Source organism: Chenopodium album, chromosome 25, assembly GCF_948465745.1.
Source record: "Chenopodium album chromosome 25, dcCheAlbu1.1, whole genome shotgun sequence".
NCBI classification, from domain to species: Eukaryota; Viridiplantae; Streptophyta; class Magnoliopsida; order Caryophyllales; family Amaranthaceae; genus Chenopodium; species Chenopodium album.
Window position 1 is genome coordinate 3146049 of NC_137858.1, and position 14905 is coordinate 3160953.

Consider the following 14905-nt stretch of genomic DNA (forward strand, 5'->3'; position numbering starts at 1 on the left):
TAAACCCCTTTCTGTTATGATGTTGAAGTTGGTTGGTCGTTGCTGGTAAAATCATCATTTCCCGCCTTTTCTTGCTACTGCAACATCCTTTCTTTTTTTTGTTTTTTATTTTTTGGACCCTACAATATGTTGGTTGCTTTCTCCCACTTTTACACTTCTTATTCTTATTCCTACAGTATGAGACTAATTTTAAAGGGAAACCCCGAATGTCATAACTAAAAAAATATGAGATTAAGGTGAATAAGATATGCTTTCCTTCCCGTAAATAATAATAATAATAATAATAAAAAATTTACTTTTCTCTATTTTATCCTTTGTATTCCGGTTAAAAAGTTGTTACTTGAGGCACTATGTATAAACGGTAGAATGTTGTTACTATATACTTGCGTTACTATTGTAAATATACTTTAAGCCGATTTACTACTATAAATTTATAACTTGCGTAAGTTCCGAATTCCTCAAGGCTTAAAATAGTTCGTATGTATTTAGGAATTACAATTAAATTAACACTATCAATCTATCATAGATGATAGGTTTATTTCTTCCAACGACAGCGAAATAGCTAGAAAGTCCATAGAATTTAACAAAAGTAATACAGTACTTGTATGCCTATAATCACACTTTTTGAGGAAATTTTGAGGTTTCGGGGCTGGTTGCAAAAAGTGTTGAGACCATAGGAGATATATCTCGGGGGTCATATAATGCCGTTTGAAACCATATATGATCATTATATGTTGTCATAAACGTACGTGGTAGGCTTGAGTTTACAAAATCGGTGCAAGTTGTGAACGGGTAAAATGACGGTTTAAGAGTATATTGGATGGTTCCACCAGCCCAATTGGACTCCCGCTGGATATTAGGGACCATGGTAAACATCTCGACAATTTTTATTTCCAGGCGAAAAAAAGGTCAAAAAATTACAATAGTGAAGGCTATAATCCACATTTATTTAGGAAATTTTGAGGTTTCGGGGTCCGGTTGCAAAAAGCCTTGAAACCCTAAGGGATACATCTCGGGGTCATATAATTCCGTTTGAAACCACATATGATAAGTATATGTTGTCATAAACGTCCGTGGTAGGTTTGAGTTTACGAAATCACTTCAAGTTGTGAACGGGTAAAATGACATTTTAAGGGCATATTAGATGGTTCAACGACCCAATTTGACTCCCGGAGAATATTAGGGACCATGGTAAACATCTAGGCAATTTTTATTACCGGGCAAAAAAAGGTTTAAAAAATACAAAATTGAAGGCTATAATCCACGTTTTTTTAGGAATTTTAAGGTTTCAGGGTTCGGTGGCGAAAAACCTTGAAACCCAAAGGGATATATCTCGGAGTCATATAATGCCGTGTGAAACCATATATGATCATTATATGTTGTCATAAACGTCCGTGGTAGGCTTGAGTTTACGAAATCACTACGATGTGGCCTTGCTTACGGATATATGTACTTTTTTTTTTTTTTTTGACACAAACAGGGGAAAGCCTTGTCTACATTGTAGGCTTGTAGCATATACATTGTAGCACAATTACTGCACAAGTGTACAACACTACAACCTATATACGAGTATGTCATAATATATATAGTCTTATTTATCTAGATTACCTATTTGTTTGAATTTTTCTCTTAACTTATTTTCTTATATCAATAACTAAGTATATGCAATAAACTAAATCCAAAATTTTAAAAGGAAACAACGTAAATAGCCATTAGGTCCATGATGTGACACAAACATTAAGGAAATTGAGTATGACATGATACATCATCTCCATGAAAAATAAAGAGCATTATATATTAGGTTTACATTTATTATATTACACACATCCACTCATTTAATTTGAAAAGTCTTATGTCTACAAACAAGATTTGACTATGTCTATCCACGGGAAAAAAATATATATATATATATACTTCATCTGTTCACTTTTAATTGCAACAACTTGACTTAAAAGGTGAGAGCATTTTAACTTAAGTGTTGTAAATAAAAGTGAACCAAGAAAGTATATTCTATTCATGTCATGTATTATGCTTTATTTTTGGGATAAGTACTTAAGCATCCAATGGATGGATAGGGTGGTGCGTACGTATACCTTAAATACCTATGCATGGTAGTAAATTTATCTTGGCATGGTGCATTTACTTGGTGGAATGGGAGTATAGGTAATTGGGTATATATATACATACAACGAACAAAAAAATCGTGGTGGTGGTGGTGGTGGTGGTTGCATTGCGATGATGTGTGGTTTTTGATGGCGGAGATGGTACCGTTGTTGCAGTGGATGGTTTGATTTATACACTAGGACAATAATTGATGAGTACTTCCCAGCCGTGTGAGAGGCAACACACTCGGACCGCGACACTATGGCTGCTGCGCAGGTGAGTCGTCTTGTTTGACAAGGCCTTGTGATATAACAGCATCCTTGATTAACTTGAGAGATTCAACAATGTCATCACACAATTGATGAGGATCCGGAACCGTATGTTCATCTACGGCTAGAACTACTGTCATCTTGTTACTATAACTTAGGAAGTTTATCATCACAGGCTGTACAATAATTTAATCATTTAATTTGTTAGTTAACATCATATAAAAAAATAACATGAGATATGAAGATTGTTAGGAAGTATTTGTGCGATATATTCCCTCCGTCCAAAATTAATAAATTTTCATAAACTGACCTCTTCCTTGTATTAATCACGTAGTTCAAGTAAAAAGACATGATTTTTTTTTTCGAACTAAAAATATTTCTGAGCGTAGTTTATTATTAATTTTGAACGAAGGAAGTAACATGTATAGTGCATTAATTTTAATTTCTTAAAAAAAAAGGTGCTTATATTGGCTACAAGTTGGAAACGTACATGTGGTTGTCCATAGGAAGTTGGAGCAAGAAAAGTCAATGGAAGTCCATAGAAGCCTATCTCCTCCAAAGGTCCAGGCAAATTCGAGAAGGCAATTGTTGTATGCGCGTTGATTCTATCAGATATTACACTTGCAACCTGAATATATATAGTACATACGTATTATTATATTTTCAAGAGGGTAACATTGTCACGTGATAGTGTCTTAACCTAGAAACAACGAACTTTTGTACCGTGTATATGAAATATGAACATATACCTTGGAACCGAAAATTTTCATAACAACTTCAGCCATGAAAAAAGTGTAAATGGCTTCTAAGGAATGCTTCTTTTTATCAACGGTGGTTTTCGCAGTTCGAATGTAGTCTAAAGGATCATCATGTAATCCTAGTGCAAACGGAAGAAGCACGTAGCCTACTGCATTTCCCCATTTAGCTTCTGCATCTTTCTCCATCATATCAGCCAAATCCTATCATTAATGTTAATTATTACATGTTATAATCAGATTGATTACATAGATACGGTATTAATTATGTATGAATTGTTTTACAGTACACTACAAGATACCGCGATTTTAACCTAGCTAATTATTGTAATTAGTAAAGAGCGTTACCTGAATTCCTCCGGAGGGTCGAATATTGACTAGAAGAACCGATCTAAGACGAATGTTGTTGAGATATTTTTTTGTTTTCTCTCTTGTAGCTTCATGATTGTTTCCTTCATTTTCTGTAATAACGGGAATTTATGCAGAAATATGAAGATTATTATTGTTGATTGATTGAGTACTAGATGAGTTTACAAGAAGGCAAAAAGATTACCATATTTCCTACTAAGATAGCGAGATAAACCAGCTTGTGTGATTCCAAGTGCGACATCATTGATAGTCTGTACATCCAATATAGTATACAGTACATCAATCACGTTAGATTTACCGTTGATACAAACACATTATATTTGATCAATAAAATTAATATTGGTCTTAATCACTAAAAACCAATTAAAATTGATCAATGATGATGGTCAATCTATTTAATATAGTGATGTATTGAAATTTAACATAAATAAAATAAAATAAAATAAGCTTTGAACAACAATTAAAACTATTTTGATAAAAAAAAAAAAAAACAATTACGTATAACAAGTACTTGAAAATCATCATGAAATTTGAATCATTAATCATTTTTAATCAGTAAAATAAGTTATCATATTCAATCAATTCAATTAAATAGAGTTAAGTAACAAGAAATAAACTTACAGCACCAATTGCATTCTTGATGATTTTCATATCTTGAAGACTAAAACTCTTGTAAACAACACGCCTAGAAACATTATTTCCTCCACTTGGAGAACTCTTAAATGGAGAATTATCCTTCAAAAACAACGTAGTTGCTACAAACATTAATATATCCATTGAAGTGTTCCAAAACAACTTTAAGATCATCCATAAGGCCAAAATCCATTTCCAAAAATACCCTTTACGATTACCATCATCGTGCATACTCTTTGGAGCAGGAATGGTTGGCAAGGCCTCAGGATCGGAGGTCTTACGTGTAAGTGCCAACAACAAAGAGATTAAAGATGTGCCATCGCCAAGTGAATGATGAATACGAGTTATTGTTATGGCCTCGACTTCCTCCGAGAGTTTAAGGTTGAGTACATGGATATCCCAAAGTGGCCTTGATTTGTCTAAGGTTGTTTTACTAAGGTTGTATATGTAGTCTTCAACAAACTTATTTGGTGACTCTATTTCTTCGGAGTTTATTTTTGGAGCTATAATGTGTTTGTCTAAGTTTATTTCTGTTCTTACCCATTTCAATTCTTCTCCTTTAGATGGATCTCCTTCCTGTACAAATTTCAACAAGGTTTTAGTACGTAATAGTGTTATTTATTCATTTATTCTAGTAAATAAGATTTAATTTTAGTACGTAATACTAATTAATAATTCAATAACGATGAATGATGTATATAACAGAAAAAATAAACAAAAAACATTAAATTTGTGTTGCTTTTATTAACACTACCTCATAATATCCATTGGATCTGTCAAATCCATCTCACTCAATTTATTGATGCCTAATAATTAGCGTCTTAATATATACGAAGTATTGAAAAGTCATTTCACCCTAAACAAGTTGTTAGTATGTACTCCGTATCAATTACTTTCAATACATAAAATCATTTTAATTAGTTATAATAATATACTCACGCCTAGGTTTTTGCTTTTGTGCTAATTAAGGTTTTCTAGTATGGTTTTATTAAGGTATGGTCTTATTTAACTTAGATTACTTTTTTTTTTCACTAACATATACGTAGTATATATATTAGTATATATGCTTTCTTCATTTTTTTATTAGATGCATCATCACTTTAATTTTTATATATGAAAGTTTCAATCTACATGCATCACTTTCTTTTTAAGTCAATAAATTCTCTCATATCACATGTATCCTCTTCATTTTTTCTCTTTATCCCTCACTTCTCCAAAAAATTGTATAGAAATCTGCAATTTTAAAAATGATGCATCTAATAAAAGACAGAGGAAGAAAAAAAATATACTCTCGTCATAAAATTAAAGTCATTATTGTATGCAAGATTATAAGTATCCTAAACACATGCATCAAGAGAAAATGAGAGTTTCAATCTACTCAAACAGTGCAGTGGTGAAATTGTTGACTGTTGAGTAACAACCATACAAATATATTAAGTACTCGTAATTAGTAAATTTAGTATTGCATGCAATAGTAACTTAAAAGTATAATTATTAAAAAGGGGAAAATTAAAACATGAATTACATACCACAAGACTAGAAAAACGAGGGTGCTTGCAAAGGGATGTTGGAAATTTAGCCTTCAAAAGCTCAATATCAACACGAGTTTTGACACCGAAAATAGCCATTACATGTATATTGAAGTCTGGCTTATGGAACGCGACTGATGCAGGACTAAGTAGCTCCATCCTCTCCCCCTCTAACACCTTTAATCCTCCATTACAATCAATCATTAAGGGTTTAAGTACCCCTTCTCGGTTTATCTTTTTCGTTCTCTTCCTAATCACGTAGTCCATACCTACTAAACAAAATTAAAAGATCGAAATAAATCAAATGATTTGAATTGAAATGCAATAATGTATGAGAATACGAAAATCAAGTGTAGATATGTAACAACTTTTAGAATGTTACGATACTACTACGATGTTCATATGTAGCTACTATATTTGGGTGCTTTATATATAGAGTGTTGACTCGTAACAAATGGCAACAATTATAAGAATGTTATTTTCAAGCATTTATAAAAGGAAGTTGGGAAGCTAGCTATAAAATTTAATGCTTTGCAAGTATGTTTATACAAACGTTAATTTACAGCCAACAATTTGTATATGTTTAGATGTTAATTTACAACCCACATGTCAATTTGTATATGTATGTTCATACGTTAATTTGTGATAATTTTACTGTTTAACGATGTTTATTGTGTTTTCCACGTACCAACAACTGCAATCGCGGTGCAGCCACCAGTGACCAGCCGTAGCTAAGGCTAGAGTTGGGTGAGATTATGTCCTGACTCCTGAAGAGTGACTTCTAGTTCTAGACAATATATGATCATTCATTTATTTTTGCGGGCCTTGTGAATTAATGTAGTACATACGTTAGAATTTGGTAATAATAACGATAGAAAAGTCGTAATACTGCATCGATCAATTTAATTTGCTTGCATGTGATGATTTAAATTACTTATCATGTACTTTTCTGATGTTACTGCATGCTATAACATTTACCTGAGATATTATCTACTTATTTATCTGGTGCTAACAAAAAGACTATATATCACTAATAAATTCACGGGGCTGAAAAATGCTACGTAAATTAATCTGCACCAACATCAAAAAGAATTGCGTCCAATTATTTTCAGCTTATCTTAAACAGTGCAATCGATCTAGTCTTCCTTAGATGTACAACATGTATTTGCTACCGATAATTGGATGGCTGGTGGAGGCGTATGTACAGTGATCATTAATATTGTGCACATATTGAACATCAAGCCTAATTTCAAAGAATATAAAAACTAACTCCAATAAACATAAACTCTAATGAACACATCATCTTACTTATTATACAGTAGCTTTTATGTTCATCGGAGTGCATGTTCATTGAAGTTAGTCTTCATGGTTCATGCATATGCCTTCACCATCATATTTGCACCATGTATTAGCCAAATTGGTAAGGGGCTAGGGTTTGGATGTGACTTCGGATTTTGGTTTGAATTTAGACGTAAGTTATATCCAATTAGAAATAATTTGATTTTTTTTTTGTTTTTTTATTTCTTTTGTTTTTGTCTGATTTTAATCCATTTTGATCAATTCCAAACTGATTCGATCAAAATTCAAATCGCTAATTAAAATCTAAATCAATATATAATGCGTGCGTGATTTGAACTTCTGAAGCTGTATTAATCTGAGGTCAAATGCACCTAGTTGGATACACACTCAATAATAAGTGTTCTTGAATGTATTTTTAAATGTTTACTTTAAAGTTTACTTTTTTAAAAAAATATGTGTTGTTAAAGTGTATACTGTATACAAGTAGCATATATTCTTAGCTTGTCAAATAAAAAAAAAGTTTATAGCATTATCATAAATCCATTTCTAAAATAGAAATATGAAGTTTATAGGGACAATAATTATGAAATAGCATTATCATATATTCTCTATAAAGGAGTCTAACGACGACTTGTTGTTAAAAGCTAGTTTAGTTATAAGCCTATAGTGTATAATGTTTCCAATTTGAAGTAGGCGATAGAAATTTTTATGTCGATTTGTCGGTAAGTTATAAGCCTAGTGTGCATAACTAATTAAATTGTAACTTGTAAGCAAGACCTATTCCCAAGTCCCAACTACGAACCTTAATAACTTATGTCACTATTAGTTTGACTTGTTCATGAAATTACTTAATTAAAAGAGTTATGGCTAGATGAATTTGATATTTTCCACTTGTCAGTCAATTCAAATAATAATGATGATGATTCTAGAGTTGACATGATATGATGCTGGAACAATTTATACCTCAAATTCATTAAAATATCACAACATGTTTACATAAAAATTGCATAAAAATTGCAAATGATTCAATTGTAATGAAATGTCTACTTTTGCTACCTACATGCGGCATTAACGCATTTATTTTTCTAAAAATAACAGTTTTAATCTTAAACAAACACAAGAATATAATTTGACTATAACAACTTTATTTCCATGACTTTATCTTTGAGGGAGGAAGTATTATTAGTTCATTGCCAACAGATATATATATAGGATGATTGTGGTGGTACATTCGTTGTACATACACGCGTGTATGGTTGTGGAAGTACATAGCCTGATCGCAGCTGCTAAACTGTGCATTTAGTTATCGAGGTTGGTTTGCATGATTTAATCCGATTTGGATGAGCGAGGTCATTGCTCTGTAGTTGCACAGCCATTTGCTATAACAGCATCCTTGACCAATTTGAGGGAGTCAACAATATCATCACACAATTGATGAGGATCAGGTATTGCATCTTCATCAACAGCTAGAGCTAATGTCATCTTGTTTATGTAACTTTGGAAGTTAATCATCAGCTCCTGTAACATATATATGAATATTACCAATGTTATAAATCTTATAATGGGTCTTATTAACAAATAAATACATGCGTAACATGCATGGTCTAATTAACAATAAAAAAAGTTACCGATTTAATTGTATGGACCAGTGCACAACCGTCAAGTCAGGTAAAGAGCAAGGATTGGCCCAATTTTTATATGGTTTGTTGGGCCAGCATTATCCATGATAAAAAAAATTTAGAAAATATAACTAGTGTTTCTTTTTTTTTTGAAATACTTGTAAAGTTGTAATTATTAGCATGCCAAAAAAAAAAAAAAAAAAAAACGGGTAAATACAAGTTAATTTTTGAAATACACAAAATTGAAGTGTGCTACTTACATGTGGTTGTCCATATGAAGTCGGGGCAAGAAAAGCCAAGGGATGGCCATAAAGGTCGATTTCCTCCACAGGTCCAGGTAAATTTGAGAAGGCGATTGTTGTATGAGAGTTGATTTTATCAAATAGAGCGCATGCAGCCTTTGCACCAAACAACTTCTCTACTATTTCAGTAATGAAATGTGTGAACAAGACCTCTAGTGAATTCTTCTTTCTGTCTATTGTCGCCTTGGCTTCTCTAATGTAATCTAAAGGATCATCGCGCAGTCCAATGGTAAACGGAAGAAGCACGTAGCCAAACGAGTTACCCCATTTTGCCTCTGTATCTTTATCCATCATATCAGCTAATGCCTACAATGTTGCATGACATACAGAAAATGACTCATTATTTATGGCATGTATGTGTATTTTCACACTATATATTAAATTTGTTATGTGAAGAATGTCTCACTTGCATTCCTCCACTTGGTCGTAGGTTGATAAGAAGCATAGATCTCAGACGAATATGATCATCTCCATTAATTCCTGAACACAAAGCATCAAGATAATAACATTCATCAAGTAAACTTATGATTTATGCTTCCTAGTATATATAGTACATTAGTACTATAGTATTGTCTAACTCATTCCTATCTCCATTAACTTTAAAACCCATTTTGCCTATAGCCCGTTAAGTTTGATCCAACTTACCTTAAACCACACTTTTCGAGACATACATTGAATGAATTGAATATGTTACGCGTTTTTGGGCATAAATTGGCCCAACACATGACCAGTTATAGCATTATGCTAGCTAGGCTACAACTTTCAAGCTCAAAAAAAATTGTTGAAAAAGCAAAAGTCTTACCATATTTTCTATTAAGATAGTGAGATAAACCAGCTTGTGTGATTCCAAGTGCAACATCATTGATAGTCTGTGCATTGCAATTTAACATACATCATATCATATATATTAGTTGAATCTAATTAAACCAATTTGACAAAAGCTCGATAAATAAAAGATCATATACGAAGTACATCTATGAACTTACACCGCCAATTGCATTCTTCACAAGTTTCATATCATCAAGGCTAAACGACTTGTAAACAAAGCGCCTAGAGGTATTCGCACTTGCTCTAGGACTACTCTTAAGAGGAGATTTGTCCTTCAAAAAAATCAAAGTTGCTACAAACATCAACACGCCAATCATGGTGTTCCAAGAAAATTGTAACATCCACTATAAGGACAAAATCCATCTCCAAATGAACCACTTCCGATTTTTGTCATCATCAACATACGTTTTTTGAACAGGAATTGTAGGCAAGGCAGTAGGATCAGAGTTTTTGCGCGATATGGCTAACAACAAAGAGAGAAGGGAAGTCCCATCGCCGAGTGAATGATGAGTACGTAATATTCCTACGCCCATGACATCTTCGGAGAGCTTAAGATGAAGGATATGGATATCCCAAAGCGGCCTAGACTTGTTTAAGGTCGTTTTGCTAAGGTTGTATAGGTAGTCTTCAAGATATTTTTGAGGTGATTCTATGTTTTCAAGGTCTATTTTTGGAACTATAATGTGATTGTCTAAGTCCACTTTTGTTCTCACCCATTTCAACTCTTCTCCTTTACTTGAATCTCCTACCTGTAAGAAGCAAAGATAAGCTTGATGATCATCAATTCAAAATTATTATTATTATTATTATTATTATTATTATTATTATTATTATTATTATTATTATTATTATTATTATTATTATTATTATTATTATTATTATTATTATTATTATTATTATTATTATTCTTATTATTATTATTATTATTATTGTTATTATTGTTATTATTGTTATTATTATTGTTATTATTTTTGTTATTATTGTTATTATTGTTATTATTATTATTATTATTATTATTATTATTATTGTTATTATTGTTATTATTATTGTTATTATTTTTGTTATTGTTGTTATTGTTATTGTTATTATTATTATTATTATTATTATTATTATTATTGTTATTATTATTGTTATTGTTGTTATTATTATTATTATATGGGTTCTGTTACTAATATGCAACACAAAAATTATTTCTCGTACATGATATCTTTTCAATGTGTGATATTTAAATATTAATTTTCACAAGTGACTGTTTTATGTAATGGAAGATAAATTAGTCAAACATGTATGTTAGAAACCACATACATGCAAGTAAACACTTATTAAAATAAAATTAAAAAAGAAAACTAAGAGAGTACGTACTGTGCAATAGGTATATAGTAAAAGAAAAAAGCAAGTACATGCATGTACAAGATAATTAAATGATTACCACAATGCTTGAGAATCGAGGATGCTTGAGAAGAGTATTGGGAACTCTGGACTTCCAATACTCTTCAAGATCAAGGATAGTTTTGTAACCCAATATTGCTAAAATATGTACATTAAAGCTTGGTTCATGAAATATAACCGATGATGGACTTAATGGCTCTTCATTATCATAATCTTCCAAATTCATTATTCCTGTATTAACTTTAATTGGTTTTATCATCCCTTTTTTAACACCCTCCATAACTTTTTTTTTTCTATAGGAAAAAAAAAAAAATCTCTCTTTTTTGGAAGCAAAATAAGGATGAGAAAAGTGTAGAAAGTAATGGTAAGGTGCAACAAAGGTTATGGCCTATCTATATTTATAGACTACAATAAAGTTGTGTGTTTGTTTATCTTTCCACTTCCTAATAAGTTGTCATATTTGTAATTTTGTTAGCATTTAAAAAAGGGAGGTTGGGAAAGTTTATATTTAAAGCTTTGGTTTGATAGAAGTTGTGTATAATTGGAAAATCGTGTCTTTCGAGGGAGAAATGTTCCTCCTAAAAGAGTAAGAGTTATTACAAACCTAAAACAATAGAAAAAATACACAAAAACAAACGATTGGGGCTTTCACGATAAAAAATCGATAAATTGGGATGGAAACCCCTTTAAAATTCAACAATGGAGGTTAGGGTTTATTTTAAACAGAGAAGAGAGGAAAGAGAGGCTAGGTATGCAACACTTTCTAATGTACTCCGTACTCGTTTTAATTTTTACTCATACTTTTTTATTTGCTGCACATTTTTCTAAAGACATTTTCAAAATTAGATTTTCAACATGTTCGCTATTACGGAGCAAACATGAGTGATGATGCATATACTACGTATGTCGAATTATCAACACAATCACACAATACAGAGTGATCGGGGGACGTTGTGATATGATTGACATCTAATTCCTTTTTTTTTGACTTTTTAAGAATTTTGACACAATACGTTTCTAGTCGTTGTACTTGAATTTAATTTAGACTTTAAATTTTGATAGAGAAATCCTCATAGTCCAACTGTCCAAACAATTTTTATAAGAAATCTTTAGAAATTGGATTTTTAAATAGAGAAATCACAATTTCTTAAGATTTGTAGATCAGATTATCCATACTTGTAATAAATCTTTAGAAATTGTGATTCGTAGATCATGAAATCCTCATTGAACATGGAATACAATTGGCTTGAGGACAGCTAGACAGGGAATATTATTGGCTTGAAGACTGAACGAATATATCCATATTTTGAATTAATCACATTTTCTAAATGCAATCATACTCCCTCTATTTTGATTGCTTTTATTATGTTTGCCTGACCATATCGTGTGACCGGATTAAGGGCATGTTCACATTTACTGAACTGAGCTGAACTGATTAGAGCTGAACTGAACTGAACTGATTGGAGCTAACTGAACTGAACTGAGCAGAAATGAATATTTTATGAGAGAGGGAAATTAGGAGCTGAACTGAACTGATTAGAGCTGAACTGAACTGAACTGATTAGAGCTGAACTGAACTGAAATTAAGTAAATGTGAATAGGCCCTTACTTATAGGGGTTATTGGAATTACTCAGTATGTTAAAGTTTATTTATTTTGGGGTTACTCAGTCAGTTAGCACCTTTTTGTCGAGGTTACTTATTCCAGGGTTACTCAGTCGGTTAGGCCAGGGGATATTTATTCTGAATTTAGGGCCTATTCACATTTACTTAATTTCAGTTCACTTCAGTCAAGCTCCAATCAGTTCAGTTCAGCTCCTAATTTCCTTCTCTCATAAAAAATTCATTTCAGCTCAGTTCAGTTCTGTTCAGCTCCAATCAGTTCTGTCCAGCTACAATCAGTTCAGTTCAACTCAGTTCAGTAAATGTGAACAGGCCCTTACTCACTCGGATATCGCATTTTCTGTGTGAGTATAACCCCTGACCGACCGAGTTACTCGACCCCTAAATAAGTAACCCTAACTGAGTTATCTTTGACTAATCGAGTAACCCTGCCATGAATAAGTAACTTCGATAAGTAAACCCTATTACACAGTGTAGTCAGCCATATATAAAAATTTGTGTTTCATCATCTAATCTAATTTATATTGTTTTTATATTAAAAACCATATTGTTTCTAAAGTATACGTAATATACAAGTTGGCATATCGATCATATCATGTAATCATATAATTAATATATTTATAAATAATATTATTATTAATATATAAAGCTAACTTTTAGCCACGTCACGAGATAACAACACTTTCGCCAAGTGTCACATCATGTAGGCATTAAATAATTATTTTTATTATGACACATGATTTTATTTTGATATATTTTTGTAGGATAAAAAAGTTGGATACATTTAGATAGATTATTTAGGATAAAAAAGTTAGTTTAAGGTTTTTTTACAATAAAATTTGGATAGATTTATAAGATAAAATTATTTGTTTAGAAAACTTTATTTGATAAAATTCCAATTTTTATGTATAAATTGAATTATAACTTTTCAATAATTATTTTAAATTTTGTTTCAAAAAATAAAAGTAATTGTCTTATAAAGTTAATATTTTTTATGTCATATTGGTTTTTCAAATTTTTTTTTTAAAAAAAATCAAGAAGCCACAATATAATTTCAGCCATTATTAAATATATATAAAGTTGTATCACGATACAACAATACTTATTCATATGATGAGTTAAGAAATATTCCATCTTTTCGTAAGTATAGTGTCGGTAACAACTAACTGTACATGAGTACGTGGCTACGAGAGATTCGAGCTTAAAAGGATCGGAGGTTTTATCCAAATAGGGTTTATAATTTGAATGTTGATAATATTTTTTTAGCAAAGCTTAGAATAATTTGTGAGTTAGGGGAGCCTACATACGTGTTGATATCAATAAACAACCCGAGTATCGCCCGTGAGTGCGTGACACAAAACTAAAAACTAATATATGAAGCTAAAGTTGTAGCTTAGCCACGCTAAAAGATAGCGACATTTTGCGTTTCAACTTTTCACCAAGCATCGCGCCATGTAGGCAACATTAAATATTAGTATAACACGTAGGATTTATTTGGATATATTTTTAATGAATAAAAAAATTGTATATTTTTAAGGAAAAATTGTCAAAAATAATACTCCATACAAACTTTGAGCAGTCTGCCAAAAACAAGTCAATCTTTTTATTATTTCTAAATAATACAAACTTTGAGAAGTTTCCGCTTTAAACAAGTTTTTTTTACTTGCAACCTGAAAGACCAGTTAAATTTTTTTCTTTTTAATAAATTAGTTTTACAATGTAATTAACTCTTAATAACAACTTTAATTATAATTAATTAACAATTAAAATATTTTTAAAGCTATAAAAAAATTATTTTTAAAAATTTTCTTATTAAAATATTAAATACTTTGTATAAAATAATCTCCTCCACCAGCCACTTACCACTGACGCATCCTCCCTCCCAAGTTCCCTGGCGCCGGCCGCTCTCAGTCCCTCTTCCCCGGCGACCAACAAACCCCCATCTCCATTACCATCCCTCCCCCTTCCCCCAAGTGACCGACGCCCTCCACAAACCCAAAACCCGTAACCTCGTAACAACCTCCACCAAACCCAAAACCCGCAACCTCGTAAACCCCCAAACTACCTCCACCATAAAAATAACTAGTGGGGGAGCCAGAATTTCTAAGTGGGGGGGGGGGGGGGGGGTTGGGGAAGATTATGGGGTTGGGGGAAGGGGGGGGGGGAGGGGAAGATTATACCTACGTATA

At 31.8% G+C, this 14905-nt stretch overlaps 2 protein-coding genes and 1 pseudogene across 2 annotated transcripts; all 3 read right to left on the bottom strand.

Annotated features, from left to right (window-relative positions):
* Positions 1–1754: 1754 nt before the first annotated feature.
* LOC145614439 (wax ester synthase/diacylglycerol acyltransferase 11-like) lies at positions 1755–6070 on the bottom strand. Its single transcript, XM_081669497.1, has 7 exons — positions 5659–6070; positions 4118–4705; positions 3681–3747; positions 3476–3588; positions 3122–3331; positions 2863–3000; positions 1755–2548 (listed from the first exon to the last, which is right to left on the bottom strand). The coding sequence occupies exons 1-7, from the start codon at positions 5923–5925 to the stop codon at positions 2363–2365; spliced, it is 1569 nt and encodes a 522-aa protein (XP_081525623.1). The 5' UTR covers positions 5926–6070; the 3' UTR covers positions 1755–2362.
* A 1856-nt stretch (positions 6071–7926) lies between these two features.
* Positions 7927–11428, bottom strand: LOC145615443 (wax ester synthase/diacylglycerol acyltransferase 11-like). Its single transcript, XM_081670514.1, has 6 exons — positions 11136–11428; positions 9865–10455; positions 9681–9747; positions 9285–9358; positions 8837–9184; positions 7927–8475 (listed from the first exon to the last, which is right to left on the bottom strand). Exons 2-6 carry the CDS (start codon positions 10045–10047, stop codon positions 8308–8310), a joined length of 840 nt encoding a protein of 279 aa, XP_081526640.1. The 5' UTR covers positions 10048–10455; positions 11136–11428; the 3' UTR covers positions 7927–8307.
* Positions 10051–11321, bottom strand: LOC145613017 (wax ester synthase/diacylglycerol acyltransferase 4 pseudogene; annotated as a pseudogene).
* Positions 11429–14905: the final 3477 nt, after the last annotated feature.

Bases quoted from the DNA above. Each gene is read 5' to 3' on its own strand.
- LOC145614439 (XM_081669497.1), bottom strand. From the start codon at position 5,925: ATGGACTACGTGATTAGGAAGAGAACGAAAAAGATAAACCGAGAAGGG. The intron at 3,589-3,680 runs GTAATCTTTTTG...CCGTTATTACAG, and splicing joins CTATCTTAGTAGGAAATATG to AAAATGAAGGAAACAATCAT. The intron at 3,001-3,121 runs GTATATGTTCAT...ATATATATTCAG, and splicing joins TGAAAATTTTCGGTTCCAAG to GTTGCAAGTGTAATATCTGA.
- LOC145615443 (XM_081670514.1), bottom strand. From the start codon at position 10,047: ATGTTACAATTTTCTTGGAACACCATGATTGGCGTGTTGATGTTTGTA. The intron at 9,748-9,864 runs GTAAGTTCATAG...TGCAATGCACAG, and splicing joins TGAAGAATGCAATTGGCGGT to ACTATCAATGATGTTGCACT. The intron at 9,359-9,680 runs GTAAGACTTTTG...CTTTGTGTTCAG, and splicing joins CTATCTTAATAGAAAATATG to GAATTAATGGAGATGATCAT.